We start from the raw sequence: 21,806 nt of genomic DNA on the forward strand, positions 1-21,806 counted from the left end.
CCGCACTCGCTCTCGCACACACACACACACACACACACTGGAAAGCTGGACTAATCTGAACGAGCCCATTCGTCGTTGCATGCTGTCACCGTCGTTCCATATAGATCGGATCGGATCCGATCGGATCGGAGCACTGTTTATAGAACGCTTCTGCCCGTAGCTGTAGCTCTAGTCGGCGTTGTCGTTGTCGTTGTCGTTGTCGCTGTCGGCTCGTCGTGCTACTGGTGGACGTGTATCTACTTATGAGTGGCACTGTAGATGTGAATGTGAGCGTGCTCCAGCTTTAAGTGCGAGTGCGAGTGTGAGTGCGACTGCGACTGCGAGTGAGAGTGAGAGTATATTTGAAATAATAACTTATACGACCGGCATGCGGTGCGTAGTGTTTACTTCTGTGGAAACTCAGTCCGAATTCGTTAACAGCCGCTAACGGTTTGCTCTTGCTCTGCTCCACGATCTCGCATTGCTAGCACATAGCACCCCTCCATCGATCCTTGAACAGACATCCTCGCCAACATGTCCAAAGTGTCGCAAAGGTCAGTAATACATATGTACAATACATACGATTCTTGTGAGGGGAATAACGGAAAGAGGCGAACAGTCACGGAGGAACACCTTCGTTAGCAACTGCAAAATAATCTTATCATCGTGAAACAGCAGAAAGAAAAACATAGCTATAGCTACATAGTATATGCACATGGGAATTTTGTTGTACAAATATATAGTTTGTTCTACCAGAGAGCTCCCGCCAGATAACACCCATTTGAGGTTCTTGGTTGGAGTCCGTTCCTTATCGACGGGTCGGTCCCTCGGATGGGGCCAGGGTTCGCAGGGTCCAATGGGGTCGCTGATGTGTGTAAGTGCTGGCGATTATCCAGATTATTATTACAATTATTGTTACCAGATTAATTGCCAAATCGCGAATCGAACCGGTTGGCATGACCGGTAAGCGTATTTCGTTAACCTTTACCGTCGGGCCACTGTGCAACGCCCCCAGGGAACTCGCGATGGACCCTGATCGACACGCTTCAGTTCCGATAGGCTCTGGTTACCTCTAATCGGGATGCATTGTACAATCTGTACAATGCTGCCCACTAGACCAAGAATAACGAGCGTCAAATTTTGATAATTGATACGTATATGATACGTTTTCGAGCAGAGCAGGAAGCCGGTTCCAATAAGCTGTTGTCCTTCATGATCAGTGATCACGAATCATGATAAATTCTCTATGTAGGATCAACCAAACGAAACCATATATTTGTATAGGCATAAAAGCTATTAGCTCTTCCCAAAGAATGCCTATGAACCATATGTATATGCACATATTACACACATGAGAAATCCGTTAACACAAGTTTCAGACCCAAAATCTATTTGCAGTCATCCACAAATTATAGAAACTATTATTATTCTTTGTAAAATACATAATCTACAATGTTTTTAATCGAATGGAATCGCTCTATTCGATATGTGTTTCAAGTGGCGTTCGTTTTGGTATTCAGTAAGAGGTACATGGGCTATATATTGCTTAAGCATAGAATGGAACAAAAGTGCAGCGATAAGAGCGAATAAGAGATTCTTTGGAGGTGCGGGACAGGGAGAAGTCGAGAGCAGTGGGGGCCACGGTCATGGTTGGTCAACTGATGGCACGATCATCTGTCTATACCCAGACCCATATATACATAAATGTATATCATATGTGGTTGATCTTCCGTTCGCCTATGGATGTGTGTCACAAGTAGCAGAAAAATAAGAAAAACAAAGAAACATCTGACAAAAAGTTTCGGCACTATCAAGAGATCTCACGCAGCTGCAGGCCAGTAATTGTTATTGTAATACGAGCACGGGGGTATATACATACATACATGACAAAAAAAGCTGACCAAAGACGAGCCCGGTAGCCCCGTAGCCCCTCTACCGACGCCCCGACTCACGACTTCCGCGTGGGGCCAGACCAGCGGTCAGCAGTCACAGCAGTGAGCGGAGAGGAGGGAGCCGAACCATAAGATACTCTGGGCAGATCAGAACAATCGTTTCTATACCGGCTTTATGACCAATAAAAACCTGAACTACAGCTTGTTAAGTCTTTACAATAATGGGATTTCGATCGCCGATTAATGTCGCCCATTAAATCATATAGATATTCCACGTATTCTACATGAACTGTGTGTGGAACAGATGAGGTTGGAGGAAAAGGGCCAGCTGATCCAGGATATTAATTGCAAGCATTTGATCAAAGGAAGACTGCCCTTTCCAGGCGAGGAAGGGTATCTTAAGGAGAGAAAGGTCAGCTGATTGTCGCTGTGAACGAGATTAAAGCACACACGAACTGTAGTACTCGTATGTAGTCTGGTAATGCCGTGGGTCAGGCAAGAGTTAGAGTCCATACACTCCACAGAAGTAGATTAGAGTCCACTACAGTCGAATTCGAGTCGACTCCCCATTTAATAATTATGATGCAAAGATCAAGAGTCTAATTAGCAGGCGGCACGCACTCGCGCTTCCCATGGCCCCCGCCCCGTCCCGCCCCGCCAAAGCACCCTGAACAATCCACTGATCTCCTCTTTTTTTTAGCGCCAGCAATGCTAACGGTAGCAGCACCACGAACAGCAGCGACATCTACAACATTGTGCTGCTAGTGGTGGACATTGTGGTGCTGATTGTCAAGTTCTGGCTGGCGATAGTTGAGTCGATAGTGGGCCTCTTCCAGACAAAGCCGCAGGATAATGTGAACGGGAAGTTTGTGCTGATCACCGGCACTGGCCATGGCATGGGCAAGCAGATGGCCCTGCAGTACGCCGCCTTGGGGGCCACCGTCATCTGCTGGGACGTGAACGAGCAGACCAACAACCAGACGGTGAAGGATATCAAGCAGAAGGGCGGCAAGGCCTTCGGCTATGTGTGCAATGTGACCAAACGCGAGGAGCTGATGGAGCTGGCCCAGAAGGTGCGCAAGGAGCATGGCTTCATCCATGTGGTGGTTAACAATGCCGGCATCATGCCCTGCCATCCCCTTTTGGAGCACACCGAGAACGAGATTCGTCTCATGTACGACATCAATGTGATCTCTCATTTCTGGGTAGGCGTTTTCGGTTGCATTCGATGTGGCATCCTCATTGATTCTCTCTCGTTCTTCAGATGATTCAGTCCTTCCTGCCCGACATGGTGGAGCGCAACGAAGGCAGCATTGTGGCCCTCTCCTCCTGTGCCGGACTCTTTGGTCTCATCAATCTGGTGCCCTATTGCGGCACTAAGTTCGCTGTCCGTGGCTACATGGCCGCCCTCACCGAGGAGCTGCGCCAGAAGAATCCTCAGAACAACGTAAGTGTGGCCCCTGCCTGGTCCTTGCGCCAAGCACAGCTTGTGTTGAATGTTCTTGTTCGTCTTCCAGGTGAAACTGACCACCATCTATCCGTACATGATCGATACGGGCTTGTGCAAGAATCCCCGCTACCGCTTCCCCAGCCTGTTCCAGTTGATTTCCGCCGACGTGGCGGCCGCTTCCATCATTCAGGCCCAGCGCGAGGGCCTGGAGGAGGCAGCCATTCCACGCAGCTACCTGACGCTGGAGAAGGTCGGACGTCTCGTTCCTCGCAAGGCAATGCGACTGGTAAACGATTTCATCGACGCTGGCGTCGACACCGACAAGTACTAGAATGGAATGGAATGCACTGGAATGGCATGGAAAGGAATGGCCTTACCGCCTGAAAGAGTAGGATGTACTCGCACGAGAGTACACTCTGCTTTAGGTCTTAGAGCTTTATTATTTTTTTTTTTTTTTTATAATTAATTTCCCGTAACTGCTTTGTGTGTATAACTGTAGCTCATTTCTGTGAGAAATGGGAATTCAGCAAGCTCAATTTAGCTGTTAAAAAGGTTGTTACTTAAATGCTTTAATGCTAATTGTGTGGGTCGTAATAAAGTCGCCATAAATATAAATGACTCGGTGAGCGTTGGGTCAGTGTGCAGCGGGAGTAGGCCCTGGGTGCCAGAGTGCCTCCGGGGTGTCTGGGGGTCTGGATGTTTATTTGGCTTTTGCGGCCTCTGCCTTCTTTTTCGGCTCCGAAACCTCTGGGTTAACAGCTTCTTGGGACTCTCTAGAGGGTTCGACCACCTGAGCCTCCTCCACGTAGTACTGCTCGAAAGCTGTGCGTTCCATGATCATGTTACGCTTCGAACGCTTGCGCTCCACAGTGAGGAGCATGTCCTGGAAGTCGGCAATGGCCATGCGGAACTGATCGTCGCTCTCGATTAGCTGAACAAACTGATCGGGATTGTCGGGATCCAGTTCCAGATCTAGTTCGATGTCATCGCCAGTGCGTTTGGCGCGCTCCTCCTCGGCCAGCAGCTGGGTGCGACGCTTCAGCTTTATTTCCTCGACGCGCGCCTCCAGGATTTTGCTACGCGAGATCTCACGCTCAAACATCTACGGGGTTGGGGGATTAGATAAGATCAAAATATAACCGGAGAGCCTGAGAACGCTTACGGCAGCTATGAGGGCCTTCTCTTTGCCGGTGGCCGACTTCATGGCATCGTCCAGCACGAGGATCTTCGTATCGCCATTGGCCAGGGCAATGGCCAGCAGTGCTCCCTCCGAGCGGAAGACCACGTCCTGGATCGGTGAACCAAAGTTTATGCTGTAGATGGGGACACGCTGACTTAACAGTAGGTCCCAGAAGTCCACAACGCCCTTGTTATCGCCGGTGACGAAGAGGGAGCATCGGCCCGTACTCCAGGCCCCGCAGACGACCTGGGTCTTCTTCCGGAAATACATTGTGCTGGGGCCATCCTTGGACTCCTCGGACCAAACGCGCGCCCGCCAGTCGCCGGTCACCAAGAAGTTCTTCACAAAGAACGGATTCCGATTGATAGTGCGCACGGGACCGGCAAACAGTTGATAGTAGGCCAGCAGCGTCTCCAGGGGGGTCATTCCCTTGCGGTTACCCACAAATATACAGCCCATGTCGCTGCCAATAACGAAGCGCACGGGAATGGTGTACTCAAACTCGAGCACCATCACCCCATGAGCGTCCTGGCGATTCTGGCGCTCCTGCGGCACCGGCTCCAGCAGCAGTTCGTGCACCGGCATCATGAGGTCGCGTGTGTCCCAGTATTTGATGGAGCCGTCCAGGGAGCCCGTATAGAACTCTGTGTTGGATTTGGAGTGCACCCAGCAAAGGGCCTTGGTGTTCTCGCGATGGGCCGCCTCCAGCGGACAGATGCGCAACGGCTGGCCACTCTTTAAGGTGTTCCAGAGGCACACCTTGCCCGACCAGGTGCCGCCAGCCAGGTTGTTCTCGTCCTTGGGACAGATCTTGGCACGCGTCACCACTTCTTTGCTGTCGTAGAAAATTTTCGGCTTGAGCGGATTGCTCATCTCCCAGATGTAGAAGGCATTGTCGCCGCCACTCCACGCATCGACTGGGACCATCGTATCTGCTTCCTGACGCAGCCGGTACTGGTTCGTGAATTGGGCCATAAACTGATTATCGTTGTTGGGCATCCAGTCGATGACGGTCATTTGGCGCGGTGGCACCCAGAGGTCGTGGAACACATTCACCACGCGCGCTGTAAAGCGCAGACGGAAGTCTTGCCCCAGCTCTGGGTTCAGATCGGCAAAGAAGTTCTGATAGATGTTGATTGCGTTGTTCTGCTCGGCCACATTCATCATGGCGCGTATCATGTCGGCGACCTGTTCGCCCCAGCTGTCATCGCGCTCCACCTTCTTGCGATGGCGCACGGTCTGCTCTTCGTCGTTGATGTTCACCTCTCTGGGCCAGCCGCCCTCGTAATGGAACATCCCATGATTATCGAAGCTCACATTCTCCGTCTCCATGATGCTGAGGGCCATCTGGTCGCTGAGCTGCGTGGGATGCACTGCCGGATCGCGTAAAATGTACTTCAGACGTAGTCGTCCACTGGGATGGACACTGACCATCAGTTCATTGCGGTCCTGGAACAGACACTGGCGCCCGAAGAGGCGTCGCTCTCGCGAAAAAATAAATTGGTTCTGATACATTACGGGGCTGCCCTTCTGTTAATGTTCTGTCTTCAACCGATTTCTGTATATATATATATTTCTGCTATATTTGTTGCTTGTGTGAAATATCGTAATTTGATTGAATGTGAAACGAAAGCTGAGATTTTTCATTTTTTTTAAATAAGATTTTACGGAATAAACAAACGATAGACTGCCGCTTGTAACTGGCGTTTCTTCTTCTTCGCAGCGCGCGAATATTCACAGCAATGGAATCGATACTAACCGATACTAAATCGACTTCATTTTTTAGAGAGTTCCAGAAGTCACGGCTGTGACTGTAATAGTCTTTTTACACTGCCGACCATCGATATCGGAAATGACGCAATGACGCAGAATATGCGTTTACACTGGCAGACGCAGGTTATTGCGTCATGAGAATAGCTGTTTTGTGTATTTGATGACGAGGAAAGCAACCAAATTATAGATATAAATCATTTTATGGAAAACAACAGGAAAATGGACGATACAAACTTGATGCTCGATTTTTTCTGTTGTTGGTATAAGTATTGATAGGCAAAGTGACAGTGAGCACAAGAAACAAGTAATAGGTTAGCTCAGATTATAATAGTACTTATATCCCAGATCATAAACCCGTTGCAATTTAAGTTAATCTGACATTGAAAAACAAATTTACATTTCAGTATTGAATTGAATTTTTCCTGGATTAGCCACCTTATATTTATCAAAGTATTCTCCAAGCAGTGACCAGGAGCAGTCACTATAAATAATTGCAGGTATTGTCATCTCTAAAACACACAGCACACGAATTTAGTTAATTTATTACTGAAAAAGTTCGTTCTGGGTAACTAGGTCGTTATTTAAGCTCAATCGATTTTTTTCCCTATCTAAGTATCTCACCTTGTTAGTTGGCATGTCCCAGGCCACATCGAATGTATATTCTTGATCACTGGTGCTTTAACTGGGCTTAAATTAGAAAATAACGGCCAAACTTGTCTTCTTCCGGTGTCGCTTTTGATAATTACTTAAAAGTGTAGTTAATATGTAGCGAATGTGTAGTTAGCAACTTCATTTTGTCGAAAGTGTTAACCATTATGTTATAAACAATTTAAAAATGAGAACTTCAAGTTATCCAGTCTTCTACTAAAGTGATTCGTCAATCGGATAAATTTATGTACCGAATATCAAAATCGAGGTATATGAGGAATTAGGAATACATATAATTTCGTCAGTATATTTCTGAGGGTCACACTGTTGCTCTCTTCTCCAACGAACAAATGAGTCGTAATTTGTAATGGTCTATTTCAATAGGGTATGGACAACAGGCAAAAACAGCCATGGCAAATTGCAAGGTTCCTACGAGTCTCACCTCGCGTGTGAGGACAATATATCTTGAAGAAAGAATCGGCTTTTCGTCTCCAAGGTATATCGGGCATATGGGGTGGATCTCACCTAGCATGCATTGCACTTGCTGGACCTTGTTGCCTGTTGCCCACACCGTCATTTCCTACACATTATGTAGCAAATGTGTAGTTACCGTGTACCTGCCGTGTAGCATGTAATAAATTAACATCCAACACTAAATGAAACAAATTTCTTGCCTAACATAGATTTCCCGATTTTGCGGTAAAACAAGAACATCGAGGCGTGCGTGAGGCAAAATTATACTACATTTTTCGCCATCACCATGCCCGCTAACAAGTCGGGCGCAACTATAGCAGTGAGACCGGTAGAGATACCGGAAACCGCGACAACAAACTCATCCCATGCCGCCCCATCATCAGCAGCAGCCCCAGAGGCGTCGCCGAACGGTGGCGATGAGGCTGCCAAAGAGGCAGAGGAGCGCGAGGAGCTGCGGCTGTTTATCCACGAGCTGGGTGAGAAAATCGAGAGCAAGCGGCTGCTGCGTCAGCAAAATGCCAACATTGAGCTGCCCGGCGAGGAGTTCTTTGCCCGCCTCGACTCCAGCCTGAAGAAGAACACAGCGTTTGTGAAAAAGCTGAAAATGTTCACCACTACGCAGCTGGAGCCGCTGCTCCGTGAACTGTCCGCCTTGAATCTGAGCAAGTATATTTCGGAGATCTGTGCCGCCCTGGCGGAGGCCAAGCTCAAGATGAACGATGTACCTTCGGTGGTGATGCTATCCTCACGCCTTCACGCAACCTATGTGGACTTCGACACGCACTTCCTGGAGGCTTGGCAGAAGGTGCTGAACATCAAGGCCGAGAAGATCAGCAACCCGAGCAAGCTGCGCGTCGACCTGCGCCTCTTTGCGGAGCTGATTAGCTCGGGTGTTATCCAAATGAAGCCCGGCCTGGCCCTGCTGGGCATGGTACTGGTGCAGCTAATCGGCCAGGACAAGGACGGTCATAACAACTTCTCCATTATACTCTCGTTTTGCCGTCACTGCGGGGAGGAATATGCTGGCCTGGTGCCGCAGAAAATGCAGCAGTTGGCTCTCAAGTACGGCGTCGAGGTGCCCAAATCCGATTTCCTGGCAGCGGACAAGCAGGCAAACCTGCGCACCATGCTCAAGGGCTACTTCAAGGCCCTGTGCAAGCATGTCCTGGCTGAGCAGACCGAACTGATGAACATGACAAAGAACATACGCCGCACGATGGAGTGCAAGGGCGAGATCTCCTCTGAGAAGCGCGAGAAGTGCGAAATGATGCAGGCGAGCTTCGACAAGCTGCTGGCCTCCGCCCAGACCCTGTCGGAGCTGTTGGCCGAGCCGCTGCCGCAGCTGGCCAAGGAGTCTGAGTGCTGCAGTCCGGGTACAGTGATTGACAACATGCTGGACAGTGCCGCCTTCGGGGTGCTCGATCCTTGGGGCGATGAGGAGACACGTGCCTTTTACACAGATCTGCCCGATCTGCGCCAGTTCCTACCCGACTTCTCTGCCCCCAAGGTGGACCTAGAGACCATGGAAGAGCCCAGCGAGCTCACCGAAGAGGCCATTGATGCCAATTTAGACGCCGAAATGGATATCGACGATCCACCCTCCACAAATTCAGATCCACCGTCTGAGAACATAGCCGAAGACCAGCCACCGCCAAGCACTCCACCCCTGCTGGCAACCACGGGCTCCTCGGCTAACGATTTGAAGCCGCAGAAAATGTGCAGCGCTTTGATGGAGCTGGGACGCCAGCAGCTGCAAAGCCAACCGCAGACCACGGCCCAGACACAGCAACAGATACGCCAGCAATTCGATATATTCCTCGTAAATCTCTTCAATTGCGTCAACAAGGAGTTAATCGACTCGGCCGCCATCGAATTTCTGCTCAACTTCAACACAAAACACCAGCGCAAGAAGCTGACCCGGACGATATTCTCGGTGCAGCGCACCCGCCTGGATATCCTGCCCTATCTGTCGCGCTTCATGGCCATCGTTCATATGTGCAACACAGACGTGGCCGCCGATCTGTCCGAGCTGCTGCGTAAGGAGTTCAAGTGGCATATACGCAAAAAGAATCAACTGAATATCGAGTCCAAGCTAAAGATAGTGCGCTTCATTGGGGAGCAAGTGAAGTTCGGGCTCTTCAAGAAGTTCGACGCCCTCGGATGCCTCAAGATGCTGCTGCGCGACTTCCAGCATCATCAGATCGAGATGGCCTGCGCATTTGTGGAGGTGACCGGTGTCTACCTGTACAATTGTCGCGACTCCCGTCTGCTCATGAACGTCTTCCTCGACCAGATGCTTCGCCTGAAGATGGCCACAGCCATGGACTCGCGTCATGCCGCCCAAATTGAGAGTGTCTACTATCTGGTGAAGCCCCCAGAGTCGTCCAAGCGCGAATCCGCGCCACGTCCCGTTATTCACGAGTACATACGCCACCTGATCTTCGAGGAGCTGTGCAAGCAGAACGTCGAGCGGTGCATCAAAATGCTGCGGCGCATCAATTGGCTGGATCCGGAGACCAGCGGCTATGCCATCAAGTGCCTAAGCAAAGCATTTCTTTTGCGCTTCCCACTCATTCGCTGCCTGGCCGATCTGGTGTCCGGCCTCAGCTCTTACCAGCCCCGGGCCGTCACCATTGTCATTGACAATGTGTTCGAGGACATACGCGCCGGCCTCGAGATCCATTCGCCGCGTATGGCCCAGCGTCGCATAGCCATGGCCAAGTATTTGGGCGAAATGTACAACTACAAGCTGGTGGAGTCCACACACATTCTGAATACCCTGTACTCGATTATCTCGCTGGGTGTGTCCACGGATCAGAGCGTGGTGTCGCCGTTGGATCCGCCGGACAGCCTGTTTCGCCTGAAGCTGGCGTGCATGCTTCTCGACACCTGCGGCCCCTACTTCACCAGCCAGGCCACGCGCAAGAAGTAAGTGGAACCAAGAAGGAGAGGGGAAGGAAACACCCACCTAATCACTCACTTTCTTGCTTGTTTGTCTGTTTCAGGCTGGACTATTTCCTGGTTTTTTTCCAGCACTATTACTGGTTCAAGAAGTCCCATCCCGTATTCTGCAGGGATAATGCGAGCTCTGCGGATCTCTTTCCCATACTGGTTGATCACACATATCGCGACTGTCTGAGCGCTGTCCGTCCCAAGCTGAAGCTGTACACTAGCCTGGAGCAGGCCAAGGAGTCCATCGATCAGTTGCAGGAGAGACTCTTCCCCCATCTGAAATCGCATGCCAGCGATCCAAATCTGACCAGCATCAATGAGAACAGCGAGCTAGACGAGGGCGTAAGTAGATTTGAACTCTCTTGATTCCATTCGATGATTCACGGCGTTGACCATTTTCACAGCCCACTGACGAGGACTCTGGCTCCTCGAACGATCAGCGGGAGCGTCAGGCTGCCGGCCTGGAGCCGGAGCAGAGCAACGAATGTACAGAAAACGAGACCGATGTGCCACTGGGACCACCGCCACCGCCGGAATGGTCCAAGGAGGACTTGGATTTCGAGCAGCAATACGAGAGAATGACTACCGATTCGTACCAGGAACGGCTCAAGGAGCCCGTCAAGGCTACTGCCAAGGACATACCCGTACCCATGATGGCGCGTCTGCAGAAGAAGTCGTACGAGCAGATCACAGCTGGCCAGATCTCAAAGGTAGTCAGTTGTCCAGACCTGCCTCCTCGCTCGCCAGCACCCGATCTGCCCGAGGGCTCTGGCAAGGCACCGCCCGTAAATGCAGGAGGTGCAGGAAATGCAGCAGGACCGCCAGCGGCAGCAGGAGGAGGAGCAGCAGCTGTTCCATTTGTGCTGATGGTGCGCGGCAACAGGGGCGGCAAGCAGCAGTTTAAATCGTTTGTCTGTGCCTCAGACTCCCACTTGGCCATCAATCTGAAGGTGCAAGAGCAGAAGATACGCGAGGAGAAGGAAAAGGTGAAGCGCCTCACACTGAACATCACCGAGCGCATAGAGGAGGAGGACTATCAGGAGTCGCTCCTGCCGCCGCAGCATCGAAATTTCACTCAGAGCTACTACCAGAAGCCCAACAAAAACAAGTTCAAACACCAAAAGGGCGCCCCCGATGCGGATCTCATATTTCACTGAGACGCCCAGCAGCTACAGACAGCCTCAGGCCGATTCTGGGCCACAGATCCCAGACCAATCCAAGTCAAGCTAACAATCAGGGAATGCACACACTGGCATCGCAGTAACCATGGGTAAAGCGGATGATGGACGATGGATGGTGCCCCCAACAACGTTCAAGTTTACGAAATATTGAAATATTGTAACAGGGAATACGAATAGGGAAAATGTGCTCCAAGAGTCCGTGATGCTCTGACTGCAGGAACCTACATACACTTCCACATCCACACCGTGTCTCATGTCCATGCTTAAGTCCAATCCTCAGGCACAGGACATCTGGACATACACGTTTTTATACCGTACTTAAGTTGAGTTCCCACCACAGCGCTCATCCGCTTTGACCCATCGCCAGCGCGCTAGCAAGCCCAGGAGATTCTACACTCATTGCCAATGCCATGCCCCACGCAAGCACAGATCGAGCGGCATGGCAGCTCAAGAAATTATAAGGCCCTCCCCCATCCGATACCCTCCGCTATGGTGTACATAAAGAGCAGATCAGAGTATAAATTAACCATACACATAGTAGTACGTACGATTGCCTAGACTTGTTTTAAAAACCGCCCCTCTGCTGAAGAGCAACACAATCGATTGATACATATATAGAAATGCATATATACCATAAACCATATACCATATATGTATGTTGTAAATATATGCATCCGTACATACCATACCCGAAACCACCCAAACCGATGGCTGTTCCCACACTTAAACCTGCGCCCACACAAGAGATAAAGAATATACCATAATTTCATTTAGATCGGGGGGAATATCTATATAGATTCGATATATTTACATACATATATACACGCGCATGTATAGTAGCTGGGCTCCATCCTTCCTGTCCCCCTTGCACCCTTGCCCCTTAATGTTTTGACTGGACTTTGACACATTAAAATAGTACATCCCCAAGAATCGTTTGGTTTGTTTTACTTGTTTTTCGTTTTATTTGATTTCCTCTAAAATTAGCGTCAAACAATTTGATTTTCTTCTTCTTAACCATCTTATTTTTGTATATTGCCAGTGTATTGGTATTCGTTAAATAAAATGACTCCAAAATGTTTTACGCTTCTTTTTTTTTTTGCTTATTTTTTGCTTGTTTATACAAATGTTTTTTTCGTTCGTTTGTTTTACTTTTAAAATGTTAATCAGTAATCAGTACAAATGGCAAAAGATATAATATTTATATAGTAGTATTAATTCACTATTAATGAACGAAAATCAATTCAAAACAAAACACACACAAAAGAGACTATCTCTATATTCTCATAAATACAAAGAAAATTAAAAACTAAAAAAAAAATTAAAAACGTACAAAATGAGTTCAAAACGAAAATGAAAATCGTATAGAAATCAAATTCCCGGTCGCACTCTTGCATTTTAGATTAACAATTACAAAAGCTTAAATGTTAATATACGCTTAAATATTACAATTTTAAAGTTAGATTTATTTTTTTTTCATTTTTAACAAAAGAAAACACATTTAGACATCAGAGGGTGGGGCCGTTTCGGTGCAGGCAGGCAGGGAGTTAAGTCATTTTCAATACAATTTGCAATATATTGCCTTTAAAAGAGTGATACACATACAAATATATATACATATATATAATATATATATAAATGTAATGTAAATGTAAATAAAACGTACAAAAACACATTGCGCTTAAAAACTACTCGAAAGAAGTGTTCGAAAAGAAATCAATAGAAAGAATATCAAAATCAATGGAATACAAATTATAAGAAACAAATAATTAGAAATAAAATACAAACAAAAATTCATGTGCTGGCTGGATAATTTGTTGGGGGTAATGGGTGGGTTCTGCTGAACTGCTGAACACAGATGTCATTATATAAATCATAAATCATAATCATCTATTCCTAATAATAATCGTTTCGTAGTTCATTTTCTTGGCTGTTTGTTTGTGCTGTCTGTTTCTGTTGGCTCTCTGTAGACGGAAGCTCTCTATACAATATATGTGTATATATGGATTTTACAAGTCTAAAACATTTTATAGCAAGGCACACATCGTTTGCTCGTTAAGTATACGCATTGTATAAAGGCTGCCCTCGAAGGGGGTGGGTGTTGCGGGGGGTGTATATATATAGCTCTATATCTGTATATATAAATTTGACTTAGTTTAGAACGCGTTTCAGTGGCAGTTGACTTCAACAGGAAACTATCGGGCGCAGCTTTTGTTGAGTTAGATTTAGATATTAATTGGGGGAAGAGACACACAGACACTCTTGTGTCTCGTGCCTCGTGTCTCTCCCCAGGCACAAACAATCCATCCATGGATGACACAGAATTTTTCACTAATATTTAGTTAGATGGTGGATAGTGAATCCAGTTGATTTGATTATTTGCCCGCATACATGGGATTCTTGAAGGTGGAGGTGGCCTGCTTGTAAATGGGATTCTCGCCCTAAAAGAAAAAGGAAGACAGACAGATCATCAGAATAACGAACGAGCAAGCATGAGCAAGTATTTTCAATGACTTACCGCATTCCATTTGGCATTCATGCTCTCCTTCTCGAAGCGGGCAAATTCACGGCGATCGTGTATGGTGGTGAGCAGCTTCCAGAGCAGGAGAATGGCCAGGCCCACGAGCACAATGGCGGCGATGACGCCGAGCACGATGCCCAGCATAAAGACCTTGGGCGGGCACTCCTTCTCCTCCTGGGCATGGACCACCAGCTCGCCCTGTTCGCTGTACTTGAACATGAACTTGCAGTCATCCTCGTCGAAAAATGTGCACATCTGCTCGTCCTTGTGCTCATCGATTGTCACCTTCTCAACGCCCACCGGCGTGAAGGCCGTGCAGTTGCGGGCACAATCATCCACGTTCTTCAGCACTCCGGTGTGGTACATCTGGCACTGTACGCAATCCTTCAGCTCCTGACAGCGGCCCGAGCAAGTCGGGCACTTCTCACAGTGGCGGCCAGAGTAGCGGCCTTGGTCGTTGGCCGTGCACTTGCAGACGCCACACTCGCAGGTGCCGTGACCGGAGCAGAGCTCGCCACCGCCGGGCGGTATGCAGGTGTCGTTGGAGGCCTGGCAGGCACAGCTACTGCCCGTCCATCCGGGCTTGCATACACAACGGCCGCAGTCGCAGGTGCCGTGATCGGGCCCAGAGCATAGCTGGTTCTTGTTACGCTCGCAGCTAAAGTTCTCGCACTCGCAGAACTTGCCAGTGATTACCTCCTCCGGATTGGGTCGCTTGAAGCACTCACAGAAGCCGCACACGCAATTGCCGCGTCCGCTGCAGTCCACATTGGTGGTGTTGTCCGCCCGGCAGCTGGCATCGTTGTTGATCGTTGAGTTCATGTCCGATACGGAGCACTCGCAGGTGTTGCCAAAATGATGCTCGCCACAGTCACAGATGCCGCACATGTAGGTGCCGTAGTTGTTGCAGTGCGGCGAATGCTCCTCATACCCAATGGAGCCGGGATGTTCGCAGGGGCAGGAGCAGAGCATTTCCAGTTTGATCACCATGCTCTCGTTGATGCCAACGGGATAGATCTGGATAACCTGATTCCAGTCGCGTGGATCCTCCGGGCACTTCAACACCTGGATCTGGGCCGTGAAGCTCACCTGCTTGCCCACCGTCAGGTTGTCGCATTTGGAGGTCTGGATCTCGGGTCCGTTTGTCAAACAGGACGAGAAGTACGTAATCTTCACGTCGCCTGTGGCATTGTCCTTCATCTCTACCGACGAGGAGATTTTCTGTAATTGTATAGTTATAGTTTTTACAGTTCAGAGAGCATAAAGAGTTACTGTTCACTCACGTTGTACTCCTTCTGCACCAGATCGACCACATTGGACGAATCATTCGAGAGGATGGCCGCCGAGGAGCCCTGAACGTGGGCGGCCAGTTTCTCGTACACGGTATACTGCGAATTGGTCACCGCAAAGATGATGTTGATGGCATTCTCCTTGACCTTCTGGTTGATTTGCGAGATGCTCGGATAGTCCTGAATCACCGAATGCGTGTACATGCCCTGCAGATCCAGATGGCATTCGCCATCGTTGGGCGCTATCACGCCACCCAGTTTGCCATCGCCCGCATAATGGAAGCCGGCGTCCGTGGAGAAGACGAGCAGGCGACGGGCCTGCTCACGCCATCCCACCTGCTGGCGGCAGGCAATGGCCTGCATAATGGCATCGAATCCGCCCTCGGGCGCATCGAGATTACCAGAGACAGCGGCATCTTTCACCTCGTTCTGTGCTCAGGCGAATAGAAAAACAGGATTAGTTATTTGTTGGGTCGTTGTTGATGGGTTTTAGCAGTGTTGTTCGAGCAGTTAGCCAAGGAGAAAGCAAGTGAAAGTGAGAGGGAGAGATGTGGAAGAAGAGAAGTAGGAATTTTAGACCACCTCCGATTCGGTTCTATCAATATTAGTCAAGATAAGGGGTGTCGGCTCTATGCCCGATAAGATACAGTATGCATACATGACGAACTGTTGCTCTGTTCAAGGTTCCATTATCAAGAAACAAGGGTTTCCATAGAAGCCATACAGTATATATATTTAGGCATAACTTTACGATATTTGAAATTCAATCGGTTCTATGGTTTCATGACATCATACTCGATCGATCAATAGGTCAATCGGTCTCATATTTTTAGCGATACAATGAGCATATTAAGGGCAAAAATATAGGCCAATACTGGAAGCTATTTGCTAGTCGTTCTCTTAAAGTTTCATGATCATATAGGGGCTAGAACCTGTTTGGAATTGGCTCAAAGATTGATCTTCCCTGATCTTAGGGCGAAGAACTGCTGGACAGTCTGTTTGGCACAAGCCAGAGGCCATAGCCTTGCATACTGTTTCTCAGTGGTAGGGATCATAGTAGTGGGAGAGGGATATATGTGTGGTAGAGGATATATGAAGGTGTTAAATAGATAACAGAAATAGCACGCAATGCAACAACGATTCGTTCCAATGCCCATGCATATATCAAGTTTAAATATAGATAAGGAACACAGTGTATACTATATAGAATTAGATATAGATAAGTAGCATGCCAAAACCATATAAAGTCCCAAGCAACGTGCAAACTATCATAAATTAAAATTAGAGTAAAAATAATGAATAAAATCAAAAAATAATATGTTAAATGGGTTGCTAATGCAATGCCAAATATGCATGTTATGTTTTTGTCTCGGACGTGTGTTAGATCCGATCCGATCCGATCCAATCCGATATAGACCTGGATCTGGATCTGGCGCATGACGACGACTTACAGAGAATCTATATGTGTCCGTGCTCAGGCCCATTATGTTTCGATAGCCATAGGGAGCAGCGCATTTGGGGCATGGCTCCTCCAGGCTAATTTAGTTTTTAATTTGTATTTTTTTTTTGGTTTTTGAATTTTGTATAATATTTTGGAAAGAGTATATAGTGACATAGAGATATAGAAAGAGTGATATAAATGATAGATAGAGAGAAAGAGAGAGAGAGAGAGAAACACAAAAGAAAAATTGTATAAAAATGTTTAGACGACATCGAGAAAGTGCATTAAATTACGATAAATAATACGATACGAATGCAATACGATTTATATTTGTACGAGTATGTAGTATAATAGATCCCCCCCATTCCATCTGCCTGAATGGTAGGATTTTCCACAACAAACACACACACACACTTAATGATACAATATATAGCTCTTACGATCTATTGTATGTGCGAAATATCATAAATATATAGTGGTATATATGTATATAGCATAATAATCATAAGCAGGGATATGGTATACGTATTAGTTATAGGGTTAGAAGGACGCCACAAACATAAGCAAGAAATGAGTAGGGATAGGGGATATGGGGATATGGATATATGTATTTGGTGCAGGCATAGCTATATATATATATATGTAGTTATAGATTGATTAATTGTCTCTTACAGAGAAGCTTTCGGTGTTATTGTTGAGTGGCATGTGATTGCGGTAACCATAGGGAGCCTTGCAGTTATCGCAGGGATGCTCGAGTCTACAAATTCCGATTCCGATTCGGATTCATTGGATGGTGTTGTTTTTTTGTTGTAGTTTGTTGTTGTTGTTGTTGTTGGTGTACATGATGTTGTTGTAATATATATATATATATGGTGTATATATATCATATAAATTATCAAAAGTTAGTGAATTGATTTAATAAAATTAGATAAATTAGGTTAAAAGTCAGTTTATAATATAAAGCTTAAACATAAGTAAATACTATGTATGTAGGTACGGATAAGGATATTTATTCATGAGAATATAATCATCAACAGCAGCTCAAAAGATTTCGCATCTTTCGATCAATATTTAATGAGTTTTTTTAGGTTAGAAATTTTTAGAAGGGAAATTCTACCAAAAGGAGAGGCTTGGCTGTATGGCTGTTATGGCGAAAACTCTTGACGCTGCGTTAGGTCATAGCCTGACTCAACAATTACTCATACTTAGGATCCAATCGACTATATAAACGTATACAATCAGCGGCCGGCTCCAGAGAAATACTCATGAGTCATCGCTGGTCCATCAAAAGACCGATACTCGTAATCTTTTGGTTGGTAATCCTAAAACCTAATTTCTATTCTGTTTTGCTCCATCTTGGATGGTACTCACTTCTTGGGAATGGTGGACACATAGGGCATGAGCACCTTGTCCACAAACGAACCGAAGCCCAGGCGGAAATTCGATGTGATGCTCTTCATGGTCTCCGACAGCTTGTCGCCCAGGGCAGACAGCTTCTCTTTGTCATCCTCCATGGACTTGGAGAGGTCCATCAAGTAGTAGAGATCCACGGGATAGCCCTCGGCCTGGGTGTAGCTCACCTTCAGGTTGTGGACTTGATCTGTTAACAGAAAAGACAGCCGCCGGATTAGGGGCGGGCTTCGAATGTGGATCCCGGACTGACTTACTGATGCGCAACTTCAGGTTTACAGACTGGGGTTTGATTTGGACAATCTCGCCGGAGCTGGCCGACCATCCAGAGTATTGGGAGCCATAGGAACTGGCGCTGGAGCTGGAGGAGGAGGAGGAGGAACTCTGATGATAGGAGCTGCCGCCAGAGATGTACTGACCACCGCCGCCGGCGGCGCCACCGCCGCCAAAGCCACCGGCCGAGCCATAGGCTTGACTCTCGCCAGCTAGCGTCAGGTTCTTGTTGATGAGAATTTGCTCCGAGGTGTCGGGATTCCAGACGAACTGCTCGGGACAGACATCCGGCGAAGTGTGCTGGAAACAGCGCGATCGCCCCTCAAAGTTTGGCTGCATGCACCACGCACAGCTCTGGGTCTGGATGCACGTGTGGCACTTGTCCTTGCCGCTGCACGGATTCTGGACTAGCTTCCCCGCCAGCTGGCACTGCACCAGGCAGGCGTGCATCAGGGCCAGGACCATGACCGATAGCACCGCCAAATGGCAGCTCTTTTTTGTCTTTGCGACGTACATTATCGTTGCTCTTGTCTCCCCGTCTCTCTCTCTCTCTCTGTGTGTTGTCTGCTGCTCTTATTCTTAGCCGTTGCTCGGCTCTCTATCTCTGTCGCACCTCTCACTCGCTCGCTGTCAGCCTTCTCAGTCGTTTTTGTGCGGCTGCAAAAGAACAAAAAAATAACTGCAATTGAGTGATCGAGTTTGTTTTCCAATTGGAGTATATCCGTTAGGAATTGCATCGCATGTATGCATGTGTGTGTGTGTTTGGGTGTGTATATGCACTCTGGTCACACCGCTGGCATCCGCGAGTTTCCATTAATCTTCCATACATTTGTGTGTCAGAAGATATCATACCCCGTACTCTCAGGACGTACGGGTAGGTTGGAAACTTTTTTGAATTAATTATAATTTTTTAATTATGCAAAAACTGAACGAACATTTTAGCCTTAACTTATTTTCAACTTGTTCTTAAGAGGGTATCGCTAAAGCCGGTTTGTCGTTTACTGTTTACTTTGTTTAGTTTTTGCCTTGTGCTGTCTTTCTACCTTTGCGTTTAATTATATATTTCCCCGCCCCGTTATCGGGCCAGCGTATGAAATGGAACATCATCACGGCCAGATGACTCATCTCACACACACACACACACACACACACACACACACCAGCACTCGCTCTCGCATTTGCAGCTATACCTACATGTGTGTGTGTGTGTGTGTTTGCTCCACTCAATATTTGTGCCAAAGAGGATAGAGTGGACACCTTGGAGCTGTCAATGGCCCTCACTGACTCCTCTTCTCATTCAGCATTCGCTAGCGACACTTGCTCACTCCGCCTCTCATTCATAATTCCCTCGCTAGCACGCATTTCCCCCCCTGTCATTCATCATACACTACCACTCCTCAAAGTCCTTATTCCCTGTTTTCCCTTTGGCCATTCCTCTCCACATTCCTTATTCTACCACTCACTCAAGCTCGTCCACCCGCTCACTCCCCCTCTCATTCATCATTTAGTCACTCCCTCTCTTTTTCCTGAATCCCCCGACTTTTCACTCTCTTCCATAAGGAAATGCAAAACGTAAACAAAGGTCGGCCGCAGAGAGGATGAATGTGAGTTGTGCAAAAGAGAGAGACGAGACCCAAACAATGCCAGCTCTTTGTGAGTGCACTCCCTAAGAGGGTGTTACGGGGTTCGGGCCACTTCCGAATGGCTCAGCATGTCTTCCGGGAACCCGCGCATGATGAATCCGGTCACTCGACTGAAATCGCCCGTAATGATTCATTCCAATTCAATAACAGAACAGATTTTCAATGCAATCTCAGAAGGGCTGGCTTCTTTCTCACTTTGCCATTGCCTGCAGCTACATATGCAGACATATGTATGCGTGTGGGTGAGTAGGTCTATATATAGCCGCCCACGCACAGGGGAGACGCTATTTGCGAGATTCGTGCTGCCGCCACCGCCGAAAAAAACTGAATCCCACATCTGCAAACAGGGTGAGAGGTGGGGGTAGGGGTATTGGAAGTGTTGCGATCAGCTTTGGCCATTGCTTTTGGATCACCCCGCTGAATCTCCACTGTGCGGCCCGCCTACAGACCAACAGACAAACATCTGCGGCACATAAATGTGGGCGTACTAGTTCCAACGCTGCCAGAGGGCGCACACTGTCTCTCCTTCTCATTGAAAATCATGTTGTGTCTGGTGTCTGGGGAGAGGGGGGTAAGAGGTGGAGTGGGGATCGCAATGGAGATAAAGAGTAATCAACAACTGCGTCAACATTTGAGGCGTACGGCCGATCTTTAAACTTAAAAAAAAAACTGTCACACCAGGCAGAGTACACCCTGTAGAGGATTCAGCAAGCCAAATAAGATATATATTTCTGTGTCAGTGTCTGTGTGCGTGTGTCGTCATTGCGAATGAAATCATCAGAGCAATACACAGAGAGAGCACACAGCACATATCCAGTTTTACGGTTTTTTGTGTGTGGATGACTTCTTTTTTGGTCAATTGCAGTCAAAATTGATAGCATTTCTTACGTAATTTCACTACTTTTAAGATATTTCACTCGCGCTCTAGCCGCTCGCACCACTTGAAATCAATGTTTGATGCGTTTTCAATTGGATTTCGAACAATGTATTTCCATCAGGGGCGGGTTTGCGCCTTTTATTTTGATTTTCTCGCACACTTGTGGAGTTGCTTGCCCACACAAAACACACACACACGCATGCACCGCAGAAGCTGACTCAGTGAACTATCACTACTAGCACTTCTTTTCATGTACACATATATAAGGTATTTGTACCTAGTCAGCGTTTTGAAACAAAAAATAACACAAGAATTGTTGAAAAGAATATAAAATTATTACTATTTTATCGCCACCAACGGTGTTCGCACTTCCACTTAGATTTAACCAGTGTGACCGCGGACTTATCGATAAAATATACCGACCGACCCTCAGAAATATACCGAAACGTACCGTCTCATTTTGAAAATATACCTTAAATATACTGACGAATTCAAGTGATATTTTACATATTCTTCGTTTTTGATCTTCCGTGGAATATTACTAGCTAGATAGAACTCTCAACCATGCCCACATCATTTTATCCGATTAATGAATCAATTTTCTAATTGATTGGCTAAATTTAAATAATAGATATTATTGGATTTCTATATAACGTTGAAAATCAAGGTTTTGCCGTTCCAAAAATTTTCCAGTTATTCCACCATCCATCCGGGATGAGATATATAGCCGATAGTTTTCAAATGCAGCCCTGAAAACAGTGACTGGCAATCGCGCCTGGACATATTTCAAATCCAATTTTAACCTAATTTAGATATATTATACAGA

General features: G+C 47.2%; 4 protein-coding genes across 7 annotated transcripts; 2 read left to right on the forward strand and 2 right to left on the reverse strand.

Annotated features, from left to right (window-relative positions):
- Positions 1-367: 367 nt before the first annotated feature.
- Positions 368-3,939, forward strand: LOC108164851 (17-beta-hydroxysteroid dehydrogenase 13). The gene is made up of 4 exons (XM_017300779.2): positions 368-533; positions 2,572-3,076; positions 3,136-3,318; positions 3,389-3,939. Exons 1-4 carry the CDS (start codon positions 514-516, stop codon positions 3,650-3,652), a joined length of 972 nt encoding a protein of 323 aa, XP_017156268.1. The 5' UTR covers positions 368-513; the 3' UTR covers positions 3,653-3,939.
- LOC108164850 (dynein intermediate chain 3, ciliary) lies at positions 3,866-6,162 on the reverse strand. The gene is made up of 2 exons (XM_017300777.2): positions 4,484-6,162; positions 3,866-4,423 (listed from the first exon to the last, which is right to left on the reverse strand). Exons 1-2 carry the CDS (start codon positions 6,014-6,016, stop codon positions 4,022-4,024), a joined length of 1,935 nt encoding a protein of 644 aa, XP_017156266.1. The 5' UTR covers positions 6,017-6,162; the 3' UTR covers positions 3,866-4,021.
- A 590-nt stretch (positions 6,163-6,752) lies between these two features.
- On the forward strand, positions 6,753-12,756 carry LOC108156916 (regulator of nonsense transcripts 2). Of its 2 annotated transcripts, XM_033386045.1 has the most exons (4): positions 6,753-6,771; positions 7,606-10,324; positions 10,402-10,690; positions 10,753-12,756. In XM_033386045.1, the coding sequence occupies exons 2-4, from the start codon at positions 7,683-7,685 to the stop codon at positions 11,503-11,505; spliced, it is 3,684 nt and encodes a 1,227-aa protein (XP_033241936.1). In that variant the 5' UTR covers positions 6,753-6,771; positions 7,606-7,682; the 3' UTR covers positions 11,506-12,756. The 2 variants fall into 2 exon arrangements, with proteins under 2 accessions (XP_033241936.1, XP_017144156.1); XM_017288667.2 differs by lacking the exon at positions 6,753-6,771 and having other exon boundaries at positions 7,450-10,324.
- Positions 12,757-13,201: 445 nt separating this feature from the next.
- LOC108156923 (integrin beta-PS) lies at positions 13,202-21,402 on the reverse strand. 3 transcript variants are annotated; one of them, XM_017288679.2, is made up of 7 exons: positions 21,321-21,402; positions 18,445-19,117; positions 18,149-18,377; positions 17,450-17,534; positions 15,331-15,765; positions 14,045-15,268; positions 13,202-13,967 (listed from the first exon to the last, which is right to left on the reverse strand). In XM_017288679.2, exons 2-7 carry the CDS (start codon positions 18,974-18,976, stop codon positions 13,902-13,904), a joined length of 2,571 nt encoding a protein of 856 aa, XP_017144168.1. In that variant the 5' UTR covers positions 18,977-19,117; positions 21,321-21,402; the 3' UTR covers positions 13,202-13,901. The 3 variants fall into 3 exon arrangements, with proteins under 3 accessions (XP_017144168.1, XP_033241937.1, XP_017144176.1); XM_033386046.1 differs by lacking the exon at positions 17,450-17,534 and adding an exon at positions 16,788-16,872 and having other exon boundaries at positions 21,258-21,371; XM_017288687.2 differs by having other exon boundaries at positions 21,258-21,370.
- Positions 21,403-21,806: the final 404 nt, after the last annotated feature.

The sequence above is a fragment of the Drosophila miranda genome, chromosome XL (genome assembly GCF_003369915.1).
Source record: "Drosophila miranda strain MSH22 chromosome XL, D.miranda_PacBio2.1, whole genome shotgun sequence".
NCBI lineage: Eukaryota > Metazoa > Arthropoda > Insecta > Diptera > Drosophilidae > Drosophila > Drosophila miranda.

Coding starts and splice junctions, on each gene's coding strand:
- LOC108156923 (XM_017288679.2), bottom strand. CDS start 18,976: ATGTACGTCGCAAAGACAAAAAAGAGCTGCCATTTGGCGGTGCTATCG. Junction 18,378..18,444: donor AAACCTGAAGTTGCGCATCA/GTAAGTCAGTCC, acceptor TTCTGTTAACAG/ATCAAGTCCACAACCTGAAG. Junction 13,968..14,044: donor TGAATGCCAAATGGAATGCG/GTAAGTCATTGA, acceptor TTTTTCTTTTAG/GGCGAGAATCCCATTTACAA.
- LOC108164850 (XM_017300777.2), bottom strand. CDS start 6,016: ATGTATCAGAACCAATTTATTTTTTCGCGAGAGCGACGCCTCTTCGGG. Junction 4,424..4,483: donor AGAAGGCCCTCATAGCTGCC/GTAAGCGTTCTC, acceptor CCAACCCCGTAG/ATGTTTGAGCGTGAGATCTC.
- LOC108164851 (XM_017300779.2), top strand. CDS start 514: ATGTCCAAAGTGTCGCAAAG. Junction 534..2,571: donor ATGTCCAAAGTGTCGCAAAG/GTCAGTAATACA, acceptor TCTTTTTTTTAG/CGCCAGCAATGCTAACGGTA. Junction 3,319..3,388: donor AGAAGAATCCTCAGAACAAC/GTAAGTGTGGCC, acceptor TTCGTCTTCCAG/GTGAAACTGACCACCATCTA.
- LOC108156916 (XM_033386045.1), top strand. CDS start 7,683: ATGCCCGCTAACAAGTCGGGCGCAACTATAGCAGTGAGACCGGTAGAG. Junction 10,325..10,401: donor AGCCAGGCCACGCGCAAGAA/GTAAGTGGAACC, acceptor TGTCTGTTTCAG/GCTGGACTATTTCCTGGTTT. Junction 10,691..10,752: donor ACAGCGAGCTAGACGAGGGC/GTAAGTAGATTT, acceptor CCATTTTCACAG/CCCACTGACGAGGACTCTGG.